The 27,882-nt window shown below is 48.1% G+C and overlaps 1 protein-coding gene across 2 annotated transcripts in view; it reads left to right on the forward strand.

Annotated features, from left to right (window-relative positions):
• Positions 1 to 27,882, forward strand: part of PREX2 (phosphatidylinositol-3,4,5-trisphosphate dependent Rac exchange factor 2) — a 390,423-nt gene that overhangs the window by 72,203 nt on the left and 290,338 nt on the right. For both annotated transcript variants that reach the window (XM_044293224.1, XM_044293225.1), the window contains exon 3: positions 13,623 to 13,745. In XM_044293224.1, the coding sequence (XP_044149159.1) occupies positions 13,623 to 13,745 (123 nt within the window). The remainder of the gene's footprint in view (positions 1 to 13,622; positions 13,746 to 27,882) is intronic.

The raw sequence follows: 27,882 nt of genomic DNA on the forward strand, positions 1-27,882 counted from the left end.
TTTAGGATTAGCAGATAATTTGACGGGGATATTAGATTTAGGTGTTATCAATCAATATGATGACAATAAAGTGTGAGTTGAAATAATCTGTTTTGTTCAAAGAACAGGGATCTATCAAAATCAGATTTTCACAACACGTTTGTGGAAGTGTATCATGGCATGAAAAAAGGAGATTTCCGAGGACCTCAGAAGAAGCATTATTAATACTCACCAGGCTAGAAAAGGTTACAAAACCACCTCTGAAGGGTTGGGACTCCAGCGATCCATAGTCAGACAGATTGTGTACAAATGGAGGAAATTCAAGATCACTAGTACCCTCTCCAGGTGTGTTCAACCAACAAAGACAATACCAAGAGCAAGGCATGTAATACTCTGAAGTCCCAAAGAAACCCCAGGTATCCTTGTCACGGCACACTGCACCAGACACCACCTTTCACCACTCAATCCTTGGCTATTCCTATATTCTTGCTTCCCTGTTGGTTGATACAGAAGGCTGTTCCCAAAATACCCTAGGCTATACAAAGCCAGGCACAGTACTCTTCCTATAGGACCCCACCCTTATCTGCTGGGACTCCTGCCTATTCTAGGGCCATCTCATCCACTGCGCAGCAATTGCAGCCAAGCCAATACATTGCTGTACACACAGATTACAATACTAAATATAACCAGTTTCCATCAACAGGACATTACACAGGCTATTAAACTTAATGGTTTCATTTGATTTACCAACAATGCATACAAGTTACAGTTACAGACAGACAGTACAAAGATAGGTAAAAGAAAAAAGAAAGACATAAAAACTAAACTCAAGTCCCTAAAGATGTGGGGAGTCATTTATCAAACTGGTGTAAAGCAGAACTGGCTTAGTTGCCTATAGCACCCTATCAGATTCCACCTTTCATTTTGGACAGCTCCTTGGTTGGTAAATGACCCCCCGTGGTTCATGTATTCCTGCTAGTGGAGTTTGGCATTCAGTTCTTTGTCCTTTCATGCATGGAGCTGTGTCTTTATGTTATCACATGGCCCCAAACACACAGACTCTCCCTCCATGTGACTAGGTGACTTTTATAAAACGTTGGCTTGGAAAACACACCCTGCATTTCCTTTCCCTAATCATATGGTTAACAGTTAATCTTATCTGATGTGTTCTTCCATCCAGCCAAAGACAAGATGGAGCCTAAAAAATCCCATACTCCTCTACTCGCCTTGCCCTGTCTCAGAAGGAATGGGTCATCACTGGCCAACACACTACAAATTCAGCCATAAACCCTTTAAAACATTAAGTGTGAATATAGGAACCGAAGGAGTCCAATACAAATATTGTATTTTGTCACAATCCTCTAAGCAACTAAAAGTAATGTTAGTGTTCATTAGTCCACCATCAGGAGCACATGGAACAACAATGGTGTGAATGGCAGGAATACCTGTTTTGCCAGGGCAGTTTGCCATCATTGATGAAACAATGAATTCAGAATTGTACCAACAAATTCTAAAGAAAAATGTCAGAACATCTGTGAGCTAAATCCCAATAGAACTTGAGTCATGCAGCAGAACAACTACTCTAAGTCATTCTAACAAAGAATGGTTAAAGAAAGATACAATTAAAGTTTTGGAATAGCCAAATCATAGTCGAAAAGAAATGTTGTGGAAGGAGTTGAAGCTTTTTAGTACAGAGGAATAGACTAAAAGTCCTCCAAGATGATGTGCAGGACCAATCAACAATTACCAGAAATGCTTAGTTATTGTTGCACAAAGGGGTCACCCCAGATACTGAAAGCAAAGGTTCGCATAATTCTTGCATTCACAGACATGTGATATTGGATCATTTTCCTCAAGAAATAAATGATAACGTCTAATATTCTTGACCTGACTAAATATACTTTTAGGACTTGTGTGAAAATCTGTCGTTTTAGGGCAAATTTATGCAGAGATATAGAAAATTCTGAAGGGTTCACAAACTTTTAAGCACCACTGTACACATATGTTTTATGCATTTTGTTTTGACAGTTTAGATGTTTTCTATCCTTAGAAGGAAGTTTTTTATTCCTTCTTTTAATCTTCCAAAAATACAGGATTGATGGTAATTTAGAACTTGTCAAGCGTCTTTAGTACTCAGTTTAAATAATTTGATTGTTTTTCATGCAAAGAGCGGTCAGAAATGTTTTCTTTATTTTCTTCACTTGGTATTCATTGCAGTGCTCAATGCCCTCAGCAAATAATGCATCGTGCAAACATCCTTCAACTTAGTGCGGAATACATTTTAGCTCCGAAGCATCAATCTTTTTATCTGATTGGGATACAGCCTCTACTGTGCTATATATCCAGCACAGACACATATTACGTTCTCCCGGCATAATCAGGTCTCTGGGGAGAGAAGTGTGGATATTGAAGTGATTTTTCAGACACAGACTGATACAATGTTGGATGAGAGGGCCAGATCCACAATCTCCGCTTTAGTTCATCCCAAAAGTGTTTGATGGGGTTGAGGTCAGGGCTTTGTGCAGAACAGTCAAGTTCTTCTACACCAATCTCACCCAACCATGCCTTTATGGACCTTGCTTTGTGCACTGGGGCACAGTCATGCTGGAACAGAAAAGGGCCTTGCCAAAATTGTTCCCACAAATTTGAAAGCATACAATTTTCCAAAATGTCTTGGCATGCTGAAGCATTGAGATTTCCCTTCACTGGAACTTCACTGTGGCCTAGGTCAACCCCGAAAAACAACACCATAGCATTATCACTCATCTACCAAAACCTACATTTGGCACAATGCAGTCAGACAGGCAATGTTCTCCTGGTATTTGCCAAACCCAGACTTGTCCATCAGACTGCTTAGTTACTGTGGTTCCCAAATGCTGCCTGTGACGAATACCACCCCTCGTGTCCGCTGACGTCAACCACGTCGAGCTCACGAGACCTGGTATGATCACGGGGTTTACCAAAAACGTGAAGTTACGCCCTCCAGAGGAGCACGTAAGGTCAGGCTGGTATAGTTTACACATACACCTCCTGTCCACGCGGGCACAGAGAGGCAACAAGCTGGAAGGGCCTTTTCACTGCCGCAGTGAAAACAGCCCACACTCAGCCCGGGTAACTGCCACCAGTTTCTCGTTTGATATAAGCCCGGTCCGCTAACGGGATTATATAGGGTCAGAAACCAACCCGCGGTAGCTTATAACTAGGCCAAAACACGGACGTGGGGATTCGTGATCGAGATACAAGATAGCACAAGATTAAATTATAGATTTAATCGCTATAAGAGCACACTAGATATAACACACTATACACAGACAATATATATACAGTGGTCTGAGGTTACAGATTACAGGGTATATGGTTACAATAGGATTAAGCAGGGTGAAAGTAAGTTACCAAGTATGATGAAAGTTCCTTGGCGATGTCCTGAATCGGAGGCCACACGAGGGGCTGTGCTCTCCTGCTATTTCCTGGGTCCCTCTAAACACATGTGTAGCATGTGACCCCTCTTCAGAGAAAAGACGCCCCCTACTTGCTGGCACCAGGCTTTTAACCTGCAGCTGGTCCGTCCCCTCCCTGCCTCAGGGAGGGGTCAACTCCCCCTCTTCTGGGCTGACAGTGAATGACCCACAAAACACTTTAGGGGTCATAGCTCCAGACCAGAGGGTCACAGGGAGATGGTTCTGGGACTAATGGACCTGCCTGGGTTCAGGCTACAATTAGAGCCCAAACCTGGTACCGGTAGGTGGCTTCTATGGGGAGATATGGGTATCTCCCTACCCCGACTGGGTACGAGTAAACAAAGACCATGGGACCGTACCTCGTGGCCACCGGGACACAAATATGTATCCGGTTTGCGTCTGCGGTGGCCAGGTGATTCATAATTCCTTATGAGAGGTAGGTGCCAATATGTCTAGGAAATCTCATTGATCCAGGCCAAAGCAGATACCCCCTGCTGGGGGTTTTCCTGCAGATTCAGGTGGCTCCCAACTGCTGCACAGAGGTGTGAACTTCTCCTTGAAGCTTGGACCCCCTGAGGGGTGTCTTCCTGGCCAACTGAGTCATGCCAAGAGGTGCATAAAATTACAATCAGGGCTGGGGGCTTTGAAGCAGGGAAATCCTGTCAGCAAATGGGGGGTGTGAGGACATGGCTGACAGTAAATATTAATCCATATTCCTCACACCTCCCCCTTTTAGAGGGCGCCAGGGGGCAGCACATTCCTGTGCTCCCCCGTGCGCCCATCCGCCCCCTCTCCTTGTCGGGATAGCCCATCGGCGTTCCCGTGGTCACGGCCCCTTTTGTGGCGAATGGTCAAGTGATACTGCTGGAGAGCTAGGCTCCAGCGTAGCAGCCTCCCATTCGTCCCGGATACGGTGTTTAACCAACTGAGGGGGTTGTGGTCGGTCTCCACCGTGAAGCGGCGCCCGTATAAATACGGCTGCAACCGTTGCAGTGCCCAGACAATTGCCAGGCACTCCTTCTCCATTGTGGAGTACGCCACCTCCCTCGGCAGGAGCTTCCGACTCAGGTACAGAACAGGGTGTTCCTGGCCCGTAGTGTCAACCTGGCTGAGTACGGCACCGAGGCCGAAATCACTGGCGTCAGTCTGCACTATAAACGGCAGCGTAAAGTCGGCCGCCTGGAGTACAGGGAAGCTCGATAGGGCGGCCTTCAGCGCTCGGAAGGCCGTCTCGCAGTCGTTCGTCCAATCGACTGCGGAGGGCAGCTTCTTCTTGGTGAGATCCGTCAAGGGCTTCGCCAGGCTACTATAGTGGGGAACGAACCTCCTATAGTACCCTGCGGTGCCCAGGAAGGACATCACCTGTTTCTTGGTCCTGGGGGTGGGCCAGGATGCGATAGCATCCACTTTCCCGGGCTCTGGCTTAAGGGTCCCCCCGCCTACCCGGTGCCCCAGGTAGTGGACCTCGCTCATGCCCAGCTGGCACTTTTCCGGCTTGATGGTCAAGCCTGCCTGGTGGATCCGCCCCAGCACCTGCATCAGGTGCTGCAGGTGATCCTCCCAGGTGGGACTGAAGACGGCAATGTCATCCAGGTACGCGGCCGCGTACCTTTCGAGTCCCTTAAGCAGCGTGTTGACCATCCGCTGAAAAGTGGCAGGGGCATTCTTCATGCCGAACGGCATCACTGTGGATTCGTACAATCCAAAGGGGGTGATGAAGGCAGAGCGTTCCCGCGCCTCCGGGGTCAGGGGAATCTGCCAGTACCCCCGGCTCAGATCCATGATGGTCAGGTACTGGGCCCCGGCCAACTGATCGAGCAGGTCATCGATGCGTGGCATAGGGTACGCATCGGTGACCGAGACAGCGTTGAGTCCCCTGTAGTCCACACAGAACCGGGTGGTCCGGTCCTTCTTTGGGACGAGGACCACAGGCGAGGCCCAAGCGCTGTTGGATGCCTGGATGACCCCCAGCTTCAGCATCTCGTCAATCTCCTGGCGCATGTGCTGCTGCACCTCCAAGGAAACCCGATATGCTGAACGCCGGATTGGGGGGTGATCCCTAGTGTCCACGTGATGGACAGCCAACTCTGTCCTTCCGGGCTTGCTTGCTGAACAATTCCCGGAAGGGGTGAAGGGTGGCCCACAGCTGGGACCGTTGGTCCGTCAAGAGCTGTTGGCCCACCTCCACGTCCTCGATGGACCCACCCGCCTTCACCTGGGTGAGCATGTCCAGGAGGGTTTCCTCTTCCCCCTCCTCGGGGAGGTTGCAGACAGGGAGGGCACATTCCCCCCTCTCATGATGGGCCTTCATCATGTTCACGTGGAAGGCCTTACGCCTTCCTCGGGCGTGGTCCAGGGTGACCAGGTACGTCACGGCATTGAGGCGCTGATGCACGAGGTACGGGCCTTCCCAGGCCGCCTGAAGCTTGTCCTGAGGTACGGGGACCAGTACCCATACCTTCTGACCCACCTGGTAGGTCCTCTCACAAGCGTTCTGGTCATACCATCGCTTCTGGTCGGCCTGGGCCCGCTCCATATTATCGTGCACCAGCTGCGACAAGGCCTGCATCTTGTTCCGGAAGCGCATGACATATTCGACGACCGACACTCCAGGGGTGACTACCTCTCCCTCCCAGGCCTCTTTCACCAGAGCCAGGGGCCCCCGCACACGTCGCCCGTACAGGAGCTCGAAGGGGGAGAACCCCGTGGAGGCCTGTGGGACCTCTCGGTAAGCAAACAGCAGATGTGGGAGGTACCGCTCCCAGTCACGCCCGTGGGAGTCGACCAACATCCTAAGCATCTGCTTTAAGGTGCCATTAAATCGTTCACACAGGCCGTTTGTCTGTGGGTGGTACGGGCTGGTCACCAGATGTTGCACCTGTGTTTGCTTACAGAGGGACTCCATCAATTGCGACATGAACTGGGTCCCCCGGTCGGTGAGCATTTCCTGGGGAAAGCCCACTCTGGAGAAAATCTCCAGCAAAGCAGTAGCCACCTTGTCGGCCCGAATGGATGACAAGGCTACCGCCTCCGGGTACCGGGTGGCATAGTCTACTACCGTCAATATGAAGCGTTTCCCGGAGCTGCTGGGAATGGACAGCGGTCCAATTAGATCCACAGCCACCCTCCTGAAAGGCTCTTCAATTATGGGCAGCGTTACCAGTGGGGCTTTGGGGCGTCTCCCCGCCTTCCCCACCCGCTGGCAGGTGTCACATGAACGGCAGTAGGCAACCACATCAGCCCCCATCTTTGGCCAGTAGAAATGCTGGGCTAATCTGGCCCTTGTCTTAGCGATCCCTAGGTGTCCAGCCATCGGAATCTCATGCGCCACCTGCAACAACTCCTTCCTGAACTGATAGGGTACCACTAGCTGTTGGTCCCTAGGCCACGCCTCCTGTGAGCCCGGCTGGACCGTGACCCGGTACAGCCGTCCTTGGTCCCAGACCATCCGCTCGAGGTCTGAGTCCGAGGGGGGCTGTTCCGCTTGCTCCTTGAGAGCGTTCAGGCTGGCGTCAGCCGCTAACGCTGCCTGAAACTCCTGACTGGACATGGCCAGAATAGACGAGACTGCCACGTCCCCTGTCAGGTCCCTGGGACCTGTCTCCTGGCCTCCCTCTGACTCGGCAGCCACTTGGTCGGAAGGGGGAAAGCCATCAGACCCCTGAGGGGCCCCTAGGGCCCCAGCACTCACACTGCGCGTGACAGCAGCTATGGCCGCTGCCACTGCTGGTAGTGCCTGCTTTCCCTCGGCTCCTGACCAAGTCGCCAGTCCAGACGGACTAACCTGGCCCTCTGACATCCCAGTGGGGGAGGAACACTGCACTGAGAGTTCACCTGGCAGTCCTACTTCTCCTGGGACAGCCCTGACCTCATTTGCATCCTCCCCCCCTGCAGCTGTCTGCCCCCTGCTTGTCCCCCCAGTCACCACACTGGAGGACAACAGGGTCCAGCAGGCTTGCTGGCTACACCCTGGGGCTTCCGCCCAGCTGACAGGAATGACCCCCTCCCCACTGAGGGGAGAGGCACACATTACATCCCCCACATCCCCATCAACATGCATAATAGGTACATTCACAGTATTATCAGGGGGGGACATCACATCACATTCTGGGGAATCGGACCTTGGGGTGTCAGCGGCCACGTACTTAGACACAAGCCGCCCCAGGTCCGTCCCCAGCAAAACACTGGCGGGGATATTTGCGGATACCCCCACCTCCCTTACCCCTCGACCGGCGCCCCAGTCCAGATAGACCTTGGCGACGGGCAGCGCCGGTTCCACTCCTCCAATCCCGGAGACAGTGAGGGATCTCCCGGGCAGTAAATCATAGGGTGTCACCAGTTCAGGCCGTACCAGTGTCATTTCAGCGCCGGTGTCTCTAAGTCCCATGGCCACGGCCTGGCCCACGGTGACCGGTTGAACATTGTCAAGGGACCTCCCACCACCCCCACCCACACACAACACCGTGGACGGTTTCCGGGTTGATGACTGGGACGGATCCCTCGGGCGCTGGGGACACATGGCTTTGAAGTGTCCTGGCTGCTTACACAGGTGACAAAGTCGGGGTTCCCCCACCGACGTGGAAAGTGCAGCAGGGGCCGGTGCCCACTTGGGCCTAGGGGCAGGGGTAGCAGGTGCAGCGTGCGTCTTACCCCCTCTCCAGCCGACAGGTTTCCGGGCCTCTGAAGTCCTGTTGTTGGTGTATTCATCGGCCAGGGCTGCGGTTGCGGAGGCCCCCTTTGGCTTCCGGTCACGGAGGTACTGCTGGAGATCCTCTGGGCAGTTCCACAAGAACTGTTCTGTGGCGATGAGCTCCTTCAGCTGCTGGACGGTGGAGAGCTCCAATCCTGTGGTCCATTGGTCGACCGCTCTCAGCAAGGCCCGCATGTGATCGGCCCAGCTCTGGGTAGAACCCCGGTGCAAATTCCTGAGCCTTTTCCGGTACGACTCAGGGGTTAAGTTATACTGCCTGACCAGAGCCTGTTTGATGTCCTCATAGCTCAGGATGGTCTCGCTGGGCAGGTACCCGAAGATTTCAAGGGCTTTTCCCCTGAGCCGTGGCGTGAGGAATCTGACCCACTGGTCCTCTGGCAGCTGGTATTGATGGCAGGCTGTCTCAAATGCCAACAAAAAGGTGTCCAGGTCCCCATCTTTGTCCAGTAGGGGAAAGTCCTCCGCCCGCAGTTTGGGAATCCGGACCTCTGGAGACTCACATTGGGCTGGGGATGGCTGCTGGAATTGGAGCTTTAGCTGGAGCATCTGTAGCTGGTGCTCACGCTCGGCCCGCTCGCGACGCTCTGCAGCCTCTGCTCGCTCGCGACGCTCTGCAGCCTCTGCTTGCTCGCGACGCTCTGCAGCCGCCAGTAGGAGCTCAGAGGCTGCCTGGTCTCCAGCCTGGAGACGGTCCATGGCAGCTTGTAGGAGAGCAGCTGAGCCAGCTTGGCTGGGGGGAGGGGCAGGTGGAGCGAGGCCCGCCGCGGACCTCACCTCTGGCGACTGGCTCCTTGGGGAGCTTTGGTTGTGCTCCCCCTCGCCTTCCACCTCCTCTCCGCCCCCATTTAAAGCATCGGCCATCTCCTTCGATTTGCTCCTTGTGATACTGGCCGTCATTGCAACGGGTGGTCACTGACACCACTGCAACCTGATGCACACACACCTTATTGTATCTGCCCTCAGACAGTCTAGTGTCGAACTGATCTTAAGACTCCAGCAGCAAGAGCTACTGCTGGTCGTCTTTAGTGTCTGGGAGTATGGGTCTCACACTCACACACACTAGTATCTCGATCCCACTTTGCTGCCACCAATATGTGATGAATACCACCCCTCGTGTCCGCTGACGTCAACCACGTCGAGCTCACGAGACCTGGTATGATCACGGGGTTTACCAAAAACGTGAAGTTACGCCCTCCAGAGGAGCACGTAAGGTCAGGCTGGTATAGTTTACACACACACCTCCTGTCCACGCGGGCACAGAGAGGCAACAAGCTGGAAGGGCCTTTTCACTGCCGCAGTGAAAACAGCCCACACTCAGCCCGGGTAACTGCCACCAGTTTCTCGTTTGATATAAGCCCGGTCCGCTAACGGGATTATATAGGGTCAGAAACCAACCCGCGGTAGCTTATAACTAGGCCAAAACACGGACGTGGGGATTCGTGATCGAGATACAAGATAGCACAAGATTAAATTATAGATTTAATCGCTATAAGAGCACACTAGATATAACACACTATACACAGACAATATATATACAGTGGTCTGAGGTTACAGATTACAGGGTATATGGTTACAATAGGATTAAGCAGTGTGAAAGTAAGTTACCAAGTATGATGAAAGTTCCTTGGCGATGTCCTGAATCAGGAGGCCACACGAGGGGCTGTGCTCTCCTGCTATTTCCTGGGTCCCTCTAAACACATGTGTAGCATGTGACCCCTCTTCAGAGAAAAGACGCCCCCTACTTGCTGGCACCAGGCTTTTAACCTGCAGCTGGTCCGTCCCCTCCCTGCCTCAGGGAGGGGTCAACTCCCCCTCTTCTGGGCTGACAGTGAATGACCCACAAAACACTTTAGGGGTCATAGCTCCAGACCAGAGGGTCACAGGGAGATGGTTCTGGGACTAATGGACCTGCCTGGGTTCAGGCTACAATTAGAGCCCAAACCTGGTACCGGTAGGTGGCTTCTATGGGGAGATATGGGTATCTCCCTACCCCGACTGGGTACGAGTAAACAAAGACCATGGGACCGTACCTCGTGGCCACCGGGACACAAATATGTATCCGGTTTGCGTCTGCGGTGGCCAGGTGATTCATAATTCCTTATGAGAGGTAGGTGCCAATATGTCTAGGAAATCTCATTGATCCAGGCCAAAGCAGATACCCCCTGCTGGGGGTTTTCCTGCAGATTCAGGTGGCTCCCAACTGCTGCACAGAGGTGTGAACTTCTCCTTGAAGCTTGGACCCCCTGAGGGGTGTCTTCCTGGCCAACTGAGTCATGCCAAGAGGTGCATAAAATTACAATCAGGGCTGGGGGCTTTGAAGCAGGGAAATCCTGTCAGCAAATGGGGGGTGTGAGGACATGGCTGACAGTAAATATTAATCCATATTCCTCACACTGCCGTTTGGCAATAATACCACTCACAGTTGATGGTGGAATATCTAAGAACGAAGACATTTCACAAATTGACTTGTTGCAATGGTAGCATGCTATTACAGTACCACACTGGAATTCAGTAAACTCTTTAGAACAACCCATTCTTTCACAAATGTTTGTATAAGCAAGTATGGCTAAGTCCTGGATTTTATACAACTGTGGCAAAGGGAGTGAGTGACACACCTGAATTCAATCATTAAGAGGTGTGTCACAAAAGTTCTGTCCATATACTGTAGTGTATCTTAGGATGGGGCCGCTGCTCGCTAAATGCTGGTTTATTGCAGGTTTATTTTTCGTTATATAAATTTATATTGTACAGGGATAAACAAAGGTATAAAAATATGTCCTGGTCTGTGTCTGGAAAGCAATTTGCTTAAAACTGCAGGCAATCTGTGACTCATCATTTATTTCATTTCATGGTATTTTTGCCTTTTAATCAGTCACTTGAAGCATCAGCAGTGAAATGGGTTGTTTGATATAGGATTAAGTGAATGGGATGAACCGCAATGCCAGACATAGCCCACGGACAGGCGTGGCACTGTCTCTGGGGGGGAGCAGATCTTTTCTTCTAATTGTATAAAGAAATCAGAATTAGTCCAGCTCACTGATTAAATAGATATGCTTGTGGGGTCAAGTGTGCAAATTTATTTCAGTAATGCAAATTAAAAGGAATTGCATTAATGCAGCCTGAAATTCCAATTTTGTGAAAAGGTTCAATATTCTAGGCTCAAAGTGTCACACTCTAGTCAGCTAATTAATCCATACCCCCTGAGCAAAGGGGACCTCAAAATTGTGACTTTGGGGTTTCATAAGCTATAAGCCATAATCATCCAAATTATAACAAATAAAGGCTTGAAATATCTCGCTTTGCATGTAATGAGTCTCTCTCATATGTTGCATTACTGAGATAAATGTGATAAATGAACTTTGCACGATATTCAAATTTTTCGAGTTTCACCTGTATACCCCTCGGACAATATAAGGCTTCTTTCACACCTTCGTTAGGTGCGGATCCGTCTGGTATCTGCACAGACGGGTCCGCACCTATAATGCAAACGCTTGTATCCGTTCACATTACCATGAACAAAAAATAAATAAATAAATAATAATAATATATATATATTATTTTTGTTCTTGATAATGCAAACGGATCTGTTTTCACTTACACTGAAAGTCAATGGGAGGCGGATCCGTTTTCAATTGCACCATATTGTGTCAGTGAAAACGGATCCATCCCCATTGACTTACATAGTAAGTCAGGACGGATCAGTTTGGCTCCGCATCGTCAGGCGGACATCAAAACGCTGCAAGCAGCGTTTTGGTGTCCGCCTCCAGAGCGGAATAGAGACTGAACGGAGGCAAACTGATGTATTCTATACAGATCCTTATCCATTCAGAATGCATTGGGGCTAAACTGATCCGTTTTGGGCCGCTTGTGAGAGCCCTGAAACTGATCTCACAAGCGGACCCAGAAACGCCAGTGTGAAAGTAGCCTAAGGTAACATTCTCCTTATATATACTGGTACTCTGGATTCCACAATATAAAGATACTTGTTTTATAGTCTTATACTATTTTGTTTTGTCCAAAGTTCTTATCTCACTCTGTATAGGACATGAATCCAGAGACAATTAAAAGTACATGAAAACTACAACTGCCAGTGAATCTATAGTAATGTTACACTGTATGACCCCTGCTGTGCAGCAATAGATATCAGACAAATACATGCAGCCTTAAATAAAAATAGCTTAAATTGATGTATCTATGGTAAGCGGGGACCTTGCGGTATGCAGCTTATGTTCTCATACACCCATTTATATGGGTTAGTTGGATACAGTCTTCTCCTTGAGTTCTGGTATATGTCACAGTGCTGTAATATGTACAGATCACTCAGAGAATAGTTACTGTTATTCACAGTACAGATCACCGCATGCATGTGTTTATTGTAGTAGGAAATAGGGATACCTGGCTGCCAGTCTCCTCTAGAATCCGTTAAAGGGATTGTCCACCCAGTACTTTTTTTTTTTTTTTGAGGGTCAGGAGGATGGCTTAAAAAAAAGAGAGAAATGTTTCTTACCTCACAAATCCCCTGGCACACCCATGGCAATGTTTCCTGGGTTCCCACTGGTTTCTACTTCCCGGTCCCCTTTGACACACAGGAAATAACAGTCAACCACTGGTCTCAGTGGTGACCCACCTCAGCCAGCTGAGAAGTTGTTTCCTGTGTGTCAAGAGGAATCAGGAAGAAGAGAATGAAGACTTGGGAAGTGCCTGCACAGGAGCCTCGGGTTTTGGTTGGTATCACCGCTCTTGTTTTTCTATGCCATTCTGACCCTTCTTATTTTGGGGGGAAAAAATTACCTGTTGGACAGAATTTTTTTATCTTCCGCACAGCTCTTTTAACTAATTCTTTCCCCAACAAGGAATGTTTGGGGGCAGTAGGACTAATCCAGCTATCCTGAATCCTGACTAGTGTTGAGCAAAGCATCCAAAGTGGAATGTGGTCAGAAAAATTAGATTCTAAACCAAGCCAAATTTTGTCCTTCGTGGTAACTAATCATTTTTCCTAAAATGGTGGCTAGAGTTGTCTTAGAGAGAATGGAAAAAAAAAACTAATCTCATCCACTTGCTTGCACAGAGGCAGTCTGTCCCTCTCTTGAGTGAAAAAGACCTGCCGAAGGACCTGCGATGAGCGCGATGGTGTCACTGCGCACTCCCAGCGTGATCATGTGGTGATAATGGCGTCACCACACGATCACGCTGGTATGTATTTTGACATTGCAATTTTTGATGAATTAATTGGTAACAAGTCAAATTTTTTGTCAAACTTCGACAAAGCTTGCCCAGAACTGATTTGCATACCCTCTTCCTGACATTGCATCATTCAGAATTCCCTGTTTGGTGGGATTGTATTATATGGAATTAAACAACTCCTTCAGGTTACATGATACTGTTGGAGGTTTTCTTCCGGAACTGCTTAGTAAGCACCTAACACGTTCTTACAATGTAAAGGTTACATAACTGTATAACACTGATCTTTCTAGATGCTGTTCTCCAACATTGAGGACATACTGATGGTACACAAAGACTTTTTATCCCTCATTGAAAACTGCTTGCATCCGGAACCTAATGCCCATCAGGAATTGGGAATCTGCTTTCTGCAATTTGTAAGTTGTATTTTACATTTATATGATGTTTATTTTTCTTGATTATGCTCATCCTTATCATTTATATAATATGTATTCATATCAATGTTAGTCAGTGGTTAGCACTGTGCCTGGCAACACCGGGGTTTGAATCCAATCTGGGCAACATCTGCATGGAGTTTGCAAGCTCTCCCTGTTCTTGTTAGTTTCATCCAGGTACTCGGGTTTTCTCCCGTTACATGCTGTGAACACCTTTTATTACCCCTCCCTCTTCCTGTCCATACATTCTATTTCTTATCAAAAACTAAAATGTACGAAAAGTAGCTTCTTACCTCTGAGTGCATGTGGCTAAGCTTAAAAAATATTAATAGATTGTAAGCCCTAGTGAATACGAGGACTGATATTATCTGTAGTCCTGTTGAATATGCCTGTATTAGATAAGCAGAAGTCAAAGTAAAAATAATCCTGTACTGGATACTGGTGGGTGTTTTGCCTGTAGCTGGATACTATTGTGAGATTTTTCATCACTAGATGACAGAAACATCTTAAAGGGCATCTGTCAGCAGTTTTGTACCTATGACACTGGCTGACTTATTACATGTGCACTTGGCAGCTGAAGACATCTGTGTTGGTCTCATGTTGATATGTGCCCGAATTTCTGAGAAAAATGATGTTTTAATATATGCAAATGAGCCTCTAGGAGCAGCGGGGACATAGCCATTACACCTAGAGGCTCTGCTCTCTCTGCAACTGTTTGTGCTCTCTGCACTTTGATTGATAGTGCCAAGCAGTGAAAACATTATCATGCCCGATTTTGTCAGTCAATATGGAGTGGGAGCAGCAGTTGCAGAGAGAACTAAGCCTCTAGGTGTAATGGCAACGCCCCCGTTGCTCCTAGAGGTTCATTTGCATATATTAGAATGACATTTTTCTCAGCAATGCAGCCACATATGAACATGGGACCAACAGAGATGTCTTCAGCTGCCAAGCGCGCATGTAACAGGTCGGCCAGTGTCACAGGTACAAAGCTGCTGACAGATGCCCTTCAATGCTGAGAACATGTGTTGTTGTTGCCAGTTTAGCACTGGTGGAGGAAAGCAAAGTCCAATCTCATTCATTTTTACGGGGACAAAAAGTCCACATTAAGACTACTGCCTCAACAAAGAAGGCAATCGTTTTGAAGAATTAACTGGATGTGGTTTAATATGAGCTGGCACAAATATTGTGTAATTAAAAAAATGTATCAAAATAACAGTAAAATAACAGGTCTTCAGTCTGCATTGTAATATTGTACCAAGGACCCTATTTCACTGCTTAGGCACCATTCACATGTTGGATTAGGCTCCATTCACACATCCGTGTGTGTTTTGCGGATCCACAGATCGGCGGATCCGCAAAACACGGACACCGGCAATGTGCGTTCCGCATTTTGCGGACCGCACATCGCCGCCACTTAATAGAAAATGCCTGATCTTGTCCGCAATTGCGGACAAGAATAGGATATGTTGTATTTTTTTTCGGGAACGGAATTGCGGACCCGGAAGTGCGGATCCGCAATTCCGGATCCGGGCAGCACATACTGCGGCCCCATAGGAATGAATGGGTCCGCAATTCCGTTCCGCAAAATGGAGCCTTAAGTGTAGTTTTCAGTGCAAATCCATTCCGTTAGGATGCGGTTGTGTGAAATCAAAACAGAATAAATCGGATCCGTCTCTAAATACATTGAGAATCAATGGGAGAAGGCTCTTTTTTTTTTTTTACATCCGAAAAAAAAACTGATCCATCACTATTGACTTACATTGTTTTTAGTGGCGGATCCGGTTTGTTCTGTTTCGCAGACCGGACAAAAAAACTCAGCTTGCAGTGGTTTTGTGTCTGGTCACAAAATGGAATGCTGACATCCTGATGCGTCCTGAATGGAGCATATCCCATTCAGAAGGCATGGGGACAAAACAGAACTATTTTGGCCCAATTTTGAGATCCTCTGCCAGATCTCAAAACCGGAAGGCCAAAACGCAAATGTTAAAGTCACATATCAGTAATTTCCATCAGTGATTGTGAGACAAAACCAGGACTGGAGCCTCCACAGACATAAAGTATATGGGAAAGATCTGCTCCTGTTCTGTGTTTAGAGCCGCACCTGGTTTTGGCTCACAATTAGGGATGAGCGAACTTGTGTTTCAAATTCAGCGTATAAGGTTTGGGTTATCTAAGAATTCCATTCCATAAGAAATCTATAAGTAATGAATCCATAATGGAATTCTTAGATGATAACCCGAACCCGAACCTTGTACACCGAATTTGAAACACAAGTTCACTCATCACTTCTCAAAATGGAAAACACTGGCCGAACACTGACGTGTGAATGAGGCATAATTCAGTTGGATACGCAGAAGGTTAGCCCCATGGTCATTCAGCACCATTTGCAGCAGAAAACTGAGGGTACAGCCTTGGAAATGTGACACGGAAATATGTCAGATATTTGACATGTGAACATAATCTTATGTACCAGATTAAATTTGTTACTGTGAGAGAAACAAAGATTATAAATCTCCCAATTTTTTTTTTTATAGGGAACATTTGCGCCTGTCTGCGCTGTTTGTGCTTCGCCGAAGTTATATAGAGGTGCCAATCTCGACATAACTTTGGTGTATCCACCGCCGATTCGAAATATAAGACAGCTTGCTTGTTGTCTTGCATTTAGACCTTTTTCTACACCTGAGGCCTCTTGCACATTACCGTGTGCGCACCGTGGTCATGCTGCGGCCCGCAAAATGTGGGCCGCAATGCACGAGCACAGTCCGTGGGGCAGCCGCAGCAGATCGCGGACCCATTCACTTTAATGGGTCTGCGATCCAGCCATTCCGCAAAAAGATAGGACAAGTTCTATCCTTTTGCGGAATAGAAGTACGGGGCGACCCCCATGGAAGCACTCCGTAGTGCTTCTGTAGGGTTCAATTTCGTGTTTCCGTTCAACACCATTCCGCATCTCTGGATTTGCAGACCCATTGAAGTGAATGCGTCCGCATACGTCGATGCGGAATGCCCACGGAACGGGCACCCGTGTGTTGCAATACAGCAATGGGGCGCAAACTTTAATGTGCAAGAGGCCTTAACCAGGTGTAGAAAATGATCAGTGAGACTGGCCTGCTGGCCCGTCCCCTTCCGTGCCACTCCCCCATTTTCAGACCTGGCATGAGTGGGGAAGAAGTCGCAGATTTTGCTTTAACATAGCGTGTGACAGAATCCGCGCCAGATATATGCCACAAAAGTGGGGTATATGTGATCGTAGATGACCCCCTATGTCAGGAATGGCCAACCTGAGGCTCTCCAGGTGTTGCAAAACTACAATTCCCATCATGCCCAGACTGCCAACAGCTATCAGCTTACAGCAGGGCATTGTGGGAGTTGTAGTTTTACAACAGCTGGAGGGCCGCAGGTTGGCCATGCCTGCCCTATGTGCCTTTGAGACGTGCAAAGAAATACAAAAGTAGAGCGTGGGCCTTGATGGTGTGGGTGCTTATTATGGATTTATAACCGTTATTGTGTTAAGAAAGTTGAGACGGATACAATGCACACATGTAGATTAATACAGCGCAGTATTGAATTTTGTAGTTTTTATATGGGGTCCATTTTTTTGTTCAACACTTCAGACTATGTAAAAGAATCAGGATCTCCACATGACCTTTCATTTTCAACATGAGCAACAATTCAAGGAATTCCACCGAAATTTTTATTTCCTCCTAAATCCAAGCAGTATTTCTATAACAGCAAGGAATGTCCGCTAGCAGCTTGAGAAGATGCACCGTCTGAACAGTTGCAGGGAAGTACTACCTGCTAATGGGATGGATTAAGTGCATCATAGACCTGTTCACCCAACTTGCCACCCCGCCTCCATTTTCCCCTGACATTCTCTCTTCTGTGTGCCGCTAAATAGTTATTTATTTTTCTATAGTAAGAAATGTCTGTGCTCCATGAGCACCGCAGTCTCTTCCTAATCAGTGTGACATCAGTTATGTAGCCTAGGAGCTGCTCAGTCCCATCCAAGTGAATGGGGCTGAGCTGCAATACCAAACACAGCCACTATTGAACAGACAGCGCCGTGCTTGGTACGCAGCGAGGAGGCCTCCTCAAACGCCTGACTGGCTGGGGTGCCATGAGTTGGACCCCCACCAATCTGATATTGATAACCTATCCTAAAGATAGGCCATCAATATGTAAATCCCAGAGAACCCCTTTACCTTATGTCATCTGTAGTGTGACATAGGACTGCAGGTGACATCTACTATATTGTCTGTACTCAGAGAGTTATCACTGTGTTATCTGTAGTGTAACATAGGACTGCAGGTGACGTCTACTATATTGTCTGTGCTCAGAGAGTTTTCACAGTGTTATCTGGGGTGTTACATAGGACTGCAGGTGACATTTACTATATTATCTATACTCAGAGAGTTATCACAGTGTTATCTGGGGTGTTACATAGGACTGCAGGTGACATTTACTATATTATCTATACTCAGAGAGTTATCACAGTGTTATCTGGGGTGTTACATAGGACTGTAAGCAACATATGCTACATGAGTCATAGAGTAGAGTCTCTTGAGTACAGATAATATAGTAGATGTTACCTGCAGTCCTATGTAACACCCCGGATAACACACAGTGATAGCTCTCTGAGTACAGAGAATATATTAGATATTACCTGCAGTCCTACATAACACCCCAAATAACACACAGTTATAGCTCTCTGAGTACAGGTAATGTATTAGATGTCACCTGCAGTCCTATGTAACACCACAGATAACACAGTAATAACTGCCTGAAAACAGATAATGTAGTAGAAGTGACCTTCTGTGTGGCCGCGCAGCTTAGGGGGATACTGCTGAATGTATTCTTCAAGGCAGGTGTTTGGGTTGGAGTCGGGCCACACAGAAATGTCAGGCCTGGGGCTGCCAACCCAAATGCTCCTATTACAATCCTCCATTGGTCACATTTCCGAGAGAAAATACATGGAGTGTTGTTCAATAAGTCTGTGGGGTACAAAAACTACTGGGTGTAAAGTGTAATGTGAAGTTCAGGTTTTTCCTGCGATTGGTTGTCTTGACTCTTGAGTGCTGAAATATGGGGCTTATGACTTATCATTATCCGACAGGATGCATTAGTGTGAATTATGCAGAATATTGTATGTGACGCAGATAGAGTAACATGATTTAGCGTTAAAATGACCTTGCAGGCAAAAGCTGAAAATCCACGTTCCCATTAATCTTCCAAAAGTAACACTTACCTGGTCTTTGCCAATCCCTAGGGTCTTCTTCTAGGCCATTGCTGCTGCTTGCAAGCATGCCCAGGTCCCGTACATTTTATGACCTGCCCAGGAACAAACTTTCTGGGCAGACACTTACAGTGGATTCCTCTATGGGTTTTTCTGGGAAGGGTATGACAGCCAGAGTTTATCCAGGCTGCAGGAGAGTCCTACAAGAATATCTGCTTTGATCCAGGTAGGTATAACTTCGGGGCTCATTAGGTGTCCATTGTCTCGGAAAAAGCTGGACTTGTATGCCATGCCCAGAGGGTCACTTTAATGGGAACACAGGATCACTGTATTTGGACCCTAATTTATTGCCATTTGACCAGGGGAGTGCACTTCAGATTCCATCCAGTACAATTTGTAAATAAGCATAAAACGTTTACACTGTAAAATAAAAAAGTGCAATACTACGTAAAAAAAAGGCAGACTAATAAATATATATAATATGCAGAATGGTTACATTGCTGACGATTTCTCCAGGTTTCTGACACCCATCTGTAGTTTTGGCAGCAGTGAGAAATTGCTAAGCTTCCGTCAGTTTAGGGAAGATTTTATTTCCAGTGTGTGTTTTCTGACTACTCGTTCTGGATGTATTTCCATGCTTCATGACGACAATCTGCGCATTTACTGGAACATGTACTTACTTTACTTTGTGGGATCGGCAATGAGGTTGTGGCATTTACCTTCTATCCCCTGCCAAATTTCATGAAGCGTTTTGGAAAGCTCAGCAATGGCATCATGGCAGGTGGAGGGAGGTGAATGAAGAAGTGGCACTGGAATCTCACAAAAAGCCCACTTACAAACACACAAAGTCAGATGCATTATAGACAGCCTCGATTTTTTTTTTATAATTAAATTGTGGCCTCGGAAATAAATTTATTGTGATCAATAAAAAATAGACACCATATAAATGATTGAGAGAAGAAGTAAAATAAAGTGAAAGGAATCACGGGAACTGTATTCCTGGTAATTCGACCTACAGAAGTTAGAAGACCCCTTTAAAGCAGATCTATCACCTCTGCTGACATATCTGTCTTAGTAACTACTTGCATTTCCCCATGTATTAACAATTCTAGAGCATAATTTCTGACATCTTTATGCCTTTCCTCTGTTATTTCTACTAGAAGGCAATGAATTGGCAGTCTGAATAGTCTGCATAAAAGGTACAACTGGGTGTTACCAGTTGGGTGTGTTTCCCTGCACAGTCTGACACTAAGCAATCAGTGCTGTCAGTGTCAGACTGTGCAAGGACACATCCCAACTGGTAACACCCATCTGGCCCTTATTGCAAACGTCTAGTAGGAATAACAGAGGAAGAACACAACATAGAGTCATAAGAATAGATGCTGCAGAATTTATATTACACGGGGAGTGCAAGAAGTTAGTAAAATAGACATTTTAGGAGAGGTGACAGGTCCTCTTTAAGATTAGATCTTGATTAGAGTTGAGCGAACACCTGGATGTTCGGGTTCGAGAAGTTCGGCCGAACATCCCGGAAATGTTCGGGTTCGGGATCCGAACCCGATCCGAACTTCGTCCCGAACCCGAACCCCATTGAAGTCAATGGGGACCCGAACTTTTCGGCACTAAAAAGGCTGTAAAACAGCCCAGGAAAGAGCTAGAGGGCTGCAAAAGGCAGCAACATGTAGGTAAATCCCCTGCAAACAAATGTGGATAGGGAAATGAATTAAAATAAAAATTAAATAAATAAAAATTAACCAAAATCAATTGGAGAGAGGTTCCATAGCAGAGAATCTGGCTTCCCGTCACCCACCACTGGAACAGTCCATTCTCAGATATTTAGGCCCCGGCACCCAGGCAGAGGAGAGAGGTCCCGTAACAGAGAATCTGTCTTCATGTCAGCAGAGAATTAGTCTGCATGTCATAGCAGAGAATGAGGCTTCACGTCAGCCACCACTGCAACAGTCCATTGGCATATATTTAGGCCCAGCACACACACAGGCAGAGGAGAGAGGTCCCGTAACAGACAATCTGGCTTCATGTCAGCAGAGAATTAGTCTGCATGTCATAGCAGAGAATGAGGCTTCACGTCAGCCACCACTGCAACAGTCCATTGGCATATATTTAGGCCCAGCACACACACAGGCAGAGGAGAGAGGTCCCGTAACAGAGAATCTGGCTTCATGTCAGCAGAGAATCAGTCTGCATGTCATAGCAGAGAATGAGGCTTCACGTCAGCCACCACTGCAACAGTCCATTGGCATATATTTAGGCCCAGCACCCAGGCAGAGGAGGGAGGTCCCGTAACAGAGAATCTGGCTTCATGTCAGCAGAGAATCAGTCTGCATGTCATAGCAGAGAATCAGGCTTCACGTCAGCCACCACTGCAACAGTCCATTGTCATAAATTTAGGCCCAGCACCCAGGCAGAGGAGAGAGGTCCCGTAACAGACAATCTGGCTTCATGTCAGCAGAGAATTAGTCTGCATGTCATAGCAGAGAATGAGGCTTCACGTCACCCACCACTGCAACAGTCCATTGTCATATATTTAGGCCTAGCACACAGGCAGAGGAGAGAGGTCCCGTAACAGACAATCTGGCTTCATGTCAGCAGAGAATCAGTCTGCATGTCATAGCAGAGAATGAGGCTTCACGTCACCCACCACTGCAACAGTCCATTGGCATATATTTAGGCCTAGCACACAGGCAGAGCAGAGAGGTCCCGTAACAGACAATCTGGCTTCATGTCAGCAGAGAATCAGTCTGCATGTCATAGCAGAGAATGAGGCTTCACGTCACCCACCACTGCAACAGTCCATTGGCATATATTTAGGCCTAGCACACAGGCAGAGCAGAGAGGTCCCGTAACAGACGATCTGGCTTCATGTCAGCAGAGAATCAGTCTGCATGTCATAGCAGAGAATGAGGCTTCACGTCAGCCACCACTGCAACAGTCCATTGGCATATATTTAGGCCCAGCACACACACAGGCAGAGGAGAGAGGTCCCGTAACAGAGGATCTGGCTTCATGTCAGCAGAGAATCAGTCTGCATGTCATAGCAGAGAATCAGGCTTCACGTCAGCCACCACTGCAACAGTCCATTGTCATAAATTTAGGCCCAGCACCCAGGCAGAGGAGAGAGGTCCCGTAACAGAGAATCTGGCTTCATGTCAGCAGAGAATCAGTCTTCATATCATAGCAGAGAATCAGGCTTCACGTCACCCACCACTGTAAGAGTCAATTTTCATAAATTTAGGCCCAGAACCCAGGCAGAGGAGAAAGGTCCCGTAACAGACAATCTGGCTTCATGTCAGCAGAGAATCAGTCTGCATGTCATAGCAGAGAATCAGGCTTCACGTCAGCCACCACTGCAACAGTCCATTGGCATATATTTAGGACCTAGCACACAGGCAGAGGAGAGAGGTCCCGTAACAGACAATCTGGCTTCATGTCAGCAGAGAATCAGTCTGCATGTCATAGCAGAGAATGAGGCTTCACGTCAGCCACCACTGCAACAGTCCATTGTCATAAATTTAGGCCCAGCACCCAGGCAGAGGAGAGAGGTCCCGTAACAGACAATCTGGCTTCATGTCAGCAGAGAATTAGTCTGCATGTCATAGCAGAGAATCAGGCTTCATGTCAGCCACCACTGCAACAGTCCATTGGCATATATTTAGGCCTAGCACACAGGCAGAGGAGAGGTTCATTCAACTTTGGGTAGCATCGCAATATAATGGTAAAATGAAAATAAAAATAGGATTGAATGAGGAAGTGCCCTGGAGTCCAATAATATATGGTTATGGGGAGGTAGTTAATGTCTAATCTGGACAAGGGACGGACAGGTCCTGTGGGATCCATGCCTGGTTCATTTTTATGAACGTCAGCTTGTCCACATTGGCTGTAGACAGGCGGCTGCGTTTGTCTGTAATGACGCCCCCTGCCGTGCTGAATACACGTTCAGACAAAACGCTGGCTGCCGGGCAGGCCAGCACCTCCAAGGCATAAAAGGCTAGCTCTGGCCACGTGGACAATTTAGAGACCCAGAAGTTGAATGGGGCCGAACCATCAGTCAGTACGTGGAGGGGTGTGCACACGTACTGTTCCACCATGTTAGTGAAATGTTGCCTCCTGCTAACACGTTGCGTATCAGGTGGTGGTGCAGTTAGCTGTGGCGTGTTGACAAAAGTTTTCCACATCTCTGCCATGCTAACCCTGCCCTCAGAGGAGCTGGCCGTGACACAGCTGCCTTGGCGACCTCTTGCTCCTCCTCTGCCTTGGCCTTGGGCTTCCACTTGTTCCCCTGTGACATTTGGGAATGCTCTCAGTAGCGCGTCTACCAACGTGCGCTTGTACTCGCGCATCTTCCTATCACGCTCCAGTGCAGGAAGTAAGGTGGGCACATTGTCTTTGTAGCGTGGATCCAGCAGGGTGGCAACCCAGTAGTCCGCACAGGTTAAAATGTGGGCAACTCTGCTGTCGTTGCGCAGGCACTGCAGCATGTAGTCGCTCATGTGTGCCAGGCTGCCCAGGGATAAGGACAAGCTGTCCTCTGTGGGAGGCGTATCGTCATCGTCCTGCCTTTCCCCCCAGCCACGCACCAGTGATGGACCCGAGCTGCGTTGGGTGCCACCCCGCTGTGACCATGCTTCATCCTCATCCTCCTCCACCTCCTCCTCATCCTCGTCCTCCTCGTCCTCCAGTAGTGGGCCCTGGCTGGCCACATTTGTACCTGGCCTCTGCTGTTGCCAAAAACCTCCCTCTGAGTCACTTCGAAGAGACTGGCCTGAAAGTGCTAAAAATGACCCCTCTTCCTCCTCCTCCTCCTCCTGGGCCACCTCCTCTTCCATCATCGCCCTAAGTGTTTTCTCAAGGAGACATAGAAGTGGTATTGTAACGCTGATAACGGTGTCATCGCCACTGGCCATGTTGGTGGAGTACTCGAAACAGCGCAACAGGGCACACAGGTCTCGCATGGAGGCCCAGTCATTGGTGGTGAAGTGGTGCTGTTCTGTAGTGCGACTGACCCGTGCGTGCTGCAGCTGAAACTCCACTATGGCCTGCTGCTGCTCGCACAGTCTGTCCAGCATGTGCAAGGTGGAGTTCCACCTGGTGGGCACGTCGCATATGAGGCGGTGAGCGGGAAGGCCGAAGTTACGCTGTAGCGCAGACAGGCGAGCAGCAGCAGGATGTGAACGCCGGAAGCGCGAACAGACGGCCCGCACTTTATGCAGCAGCTCTGACATGTCGGGGTAGTTGTGAATGAACTTCTGCACCACCAAATTCAGCACATGCGCCAAGCAAGGGATGTGCGTCAAATTGGCTAGTCCCAGAGCTGCAACGAGATTTCGCCCATTATCACACACCACCAGGCCGGGCTTGAGGCTCACCGGCAGCAACCACTCGTCGGTCTGTTGTTCTATACCCCGCCACAACTCCTGTGCGGTGTGGGGCCTGTCCCCCAAACATATGAGTTTCAGAATGGCCTGCTGACGTTTACCCCGGGCTGTGCTGAAGTTGGTGGTGAAGGTGTGTGGCTGACTGGATGAGCAGGTGGAAGAAGAGGAGGAGGAAGCCGAGAAGGAGGAGGTGGCAACAGGAGGCAAAGAATGTTGCCCTGCGATCCTTGGCGGCGGAAGGACGTGCGCCAAACAGCTCTCCGCCTGGGGCCCAGCTGCCACTACATTTACCCAGTGTGCAGTTAGGGAGATATAGCGTCCCTGGCCGTGCTTACTGGTCCACGTATCTGTGGTTAGGTGGACCTTGCCACAGATGGCGTTGCGCAGTGCACACTTGATTTTATCGGATACTTGGTTGTGCAGGGAAGGCACGGCTCTCTTGGAGAAGTAGTGCCGGCTGGGAACAACATACTGTGGGACAGCAAGCGACATGAGCTGTTTGAAGCTGTCTGTGTCCACCAGCCTAAATGACAGCATTTCATAGGCCAGTAGTTTAGAAATGCTGGCATTCAGGGCCAGGGATCGAGGGTGGCTAGGTGGGAATTTACGCTTTCTATCAAATGTTTGTGAGATGGAGAGCTGAACGCTGGCGTGTGACATGGTTGAGACGCTTGGTGACGGAGGTGGTGGTGGTGGTGTTGGTGGTACATCCCCTGTTTGCTGGGCGGCAGGTGCCAACGTTCCTCCAGAGGCGGAGGAAGAGGCCGAGGCGGCAGCAGCAGAATAGGCCGAGGCGGCAGCAGCAGAAGAGGTAGCAGGGGGAGCCTGAGTGACTTCCTTGGTTTTAAGGTGTTTACTCCACTGCAGTTCATGCTTTGCATGCAGGTGCCTGGTCATGCAGGTTGTGCTCAGGTTCAGAACGTTAATGCCTCGCTTCAGGCTCTGATGGCACAGCGTGCAAACCACTCGGGTCTTGTCGTCAGCACATTGTTTGAAGAAGTGCCATGCCAGGGAACTCCTTGAAGCTGCCTTTGGGGTGCTCGGTCCCAGATGGCGGCGGTCAGTAGCAGGCGGAGTCTCTTGGCGGCGGGTGTTCTGCTTTTGCCCACTGCTCCCTCTTTTGCTACGCTGTTGGCTCGGTCTCACCACTGCCTCTTCCTCCGAACTGTGAAAGTCAGTGGCACGACCTTCATTCCATGTGGGGTCTAGGACCTCATCGTCCCCTGCATCGTCTTCCACCCAGTCTTGATCCCTGACCTCCTGTTCAGTCTGCACACTGCAGAAAGACGCAGCAGTTGGCACCTGTGTTTCGTCATCATCAGAGACATGCTAAGGTGGTATTCCCATGTCCTCATCATCAGGAAACATAAGTGGTTGTGCGTCAGTGCATTCTATGTCTTTCACCGCTGGGGAAGGGCTAGGTGGATGCCCTTGGGAAACCCTGCCAGCGGAGTCTTCAAACAGCATAAGAGACTGCTGCATAACTTGAGGCTGAGACAGTTTCCCTGGTATGCATGGGGGTGATGTGACAGACTGATGGGGTTGGTTTTCAGGCGCCATCTGTGCGCTTTCTGCAGAAGACTGGGTGGGAGATAATGTGAACGTGCTGGATCCACTGTCGGCCACCCAATTGACTAATGCCTGTACCTGCTCAGGCCTTACCATCCTTAGAACGGCATTGGGCCCCACCATATATCGCTGTAAATTCTGGCGGCTACTGGGACCTGAGGTAGTTGGTACACTAGGACGTGTGGATGTGGCAGAACGGCCACGTCCTCTCCCAGCACCAGAGGGTCCACTAACACCACCACGACCATGTCCACGTCCGCGTCCCTTACTAGATGTTTTTCTCATTGTTATGGTTCACCACAACAACAAATATATTATTTGGCCCAATGTATTGTATTCAAATTCAGCGGGATATAAATTTGAGGCCTAGTATTTAGGCGCTGGGTGACCGGTATGGATTTAGTGACAGAATTAGACTTGGAAATGCACAGAAGCGTGTGTGTGAAGTTATTCTGAATGACCCTATGTGCACCTTCAATATGATCTACCCTTTTAGGGATAGATTTCAAATAGCTCTGATATAGCAGAAACGACTAAATTATGAAATTGCTAAATTGGGAATTGTATTTCAACCCAGAACAAAAAATGTGCTTTGACGGACACTAAATAACTTTCCCAGCCACAACAGGACAGCGGTAACGAGAGATTTAGCGGGATATAAATTTGAGGCGTAGTATTTAGGCGCTGGGTGACAGGTATGGGTTTAGTGACAGAATTAGATTTGGAAATGCACAGTAGCGGGTGTGTGAAGTTATTCTGAATGACCCTATGTGCACCTTGAATATTATATACCCTTTTAGGGATAGATTTCAAATAGCTCTGATATAGCAGAAACCACTAAATTATGAAATTGCTAAATTGGGAATTGTATTTCAACCCAGAACAAGAAATGTGCTTGAACGGACACTAAATAACTCGCCCAGCTACAGCACTAAGGACAGATTTAGCGGGATATAAATTTGAGGCCTAGTATTTAGGCGCTGGGTGACAGGTATGGGTTTAGTGCCAGAATTAGACTTGGAAATACACAGTAGCGGGTGTGTGTGAAGTTATTCTGAATGACCCAATGTGCACCTTGAATATTATATACCCTTTTAGGGATAGATTTCAAATAGCTCTGATATAGCAGAAACCACTAAATTATGAAATTGCTAAATTGGGAATTGTATTTCAACCCAGAACAAGAAATGTGCTTGAACGGACACTAAATAACTCGCCCAGCTACAGCACTAAGGACAGATTTAGCGGGATATAAATTTGAGGCCTAGTATTTAGGCGCTGGGTGACAGGTATGGGTTTAGTGCCAGAATTAGACTTGGAAATACACAGTAGCGGGTGTGTGTGAAGTTATTCTGAATGACCCAATGTGCACCTTGAATATTATATACCCTTTTAGGGATAGATTTCAAATAGCTCTGATATAGCAGAAACCACTAAATTATGAAATTGCTAAATTGGGAATTGTATTTCAACCCAGAACAAGAAATGTGCTTGAACGGACACTAAATAACTCGCCCAGCTACAGCACTAAGGACAGATTTAGCGGGATATAAATTTGAGGCCTAGTATTTAGGCGCTGGGTGACAGGTATGGGTTTAGTGCCAGAATTAGACTTGGAAATACACAGTAGCGGGTGTGTGTGAAGTTATTCTGAATGACCCAATGTGCACCTTGAATATTATATACCCTTTTAGGGATAGATTTCAAATAGCTCTGATATAGCAGAAACCACTAAATTATGAAATTGCTAAATTGGGAATTGTATTTCAACCCAGAACAAGAAATGTGCTTGAACGGACACTAAATAACTCGCCCAGCTACAGCACTAAGGACAGATTTAGCGGGATATAAATTTGAGGCCTAGTATTTAGGCGCTGGGTGACAGGTATGGGTTTAGTGCCAGAATTAGACTTGGAAATACACA

The sequence above is a fragment of the Bufo gargarizans genome, chromosome 5 (genome assembly GCF_014858855.1).
Source record: "Bufo gargarizans isolate SCDJY-AF-19 chromosome 5, ASM1485885v1, whole genome shotgun sequence".
Lineage (NCBI taxonomy): Eukaryota > Metazoa > Chordata > Amphibia > Anura > Bufonidae > Bufo > Bufo gargarizans.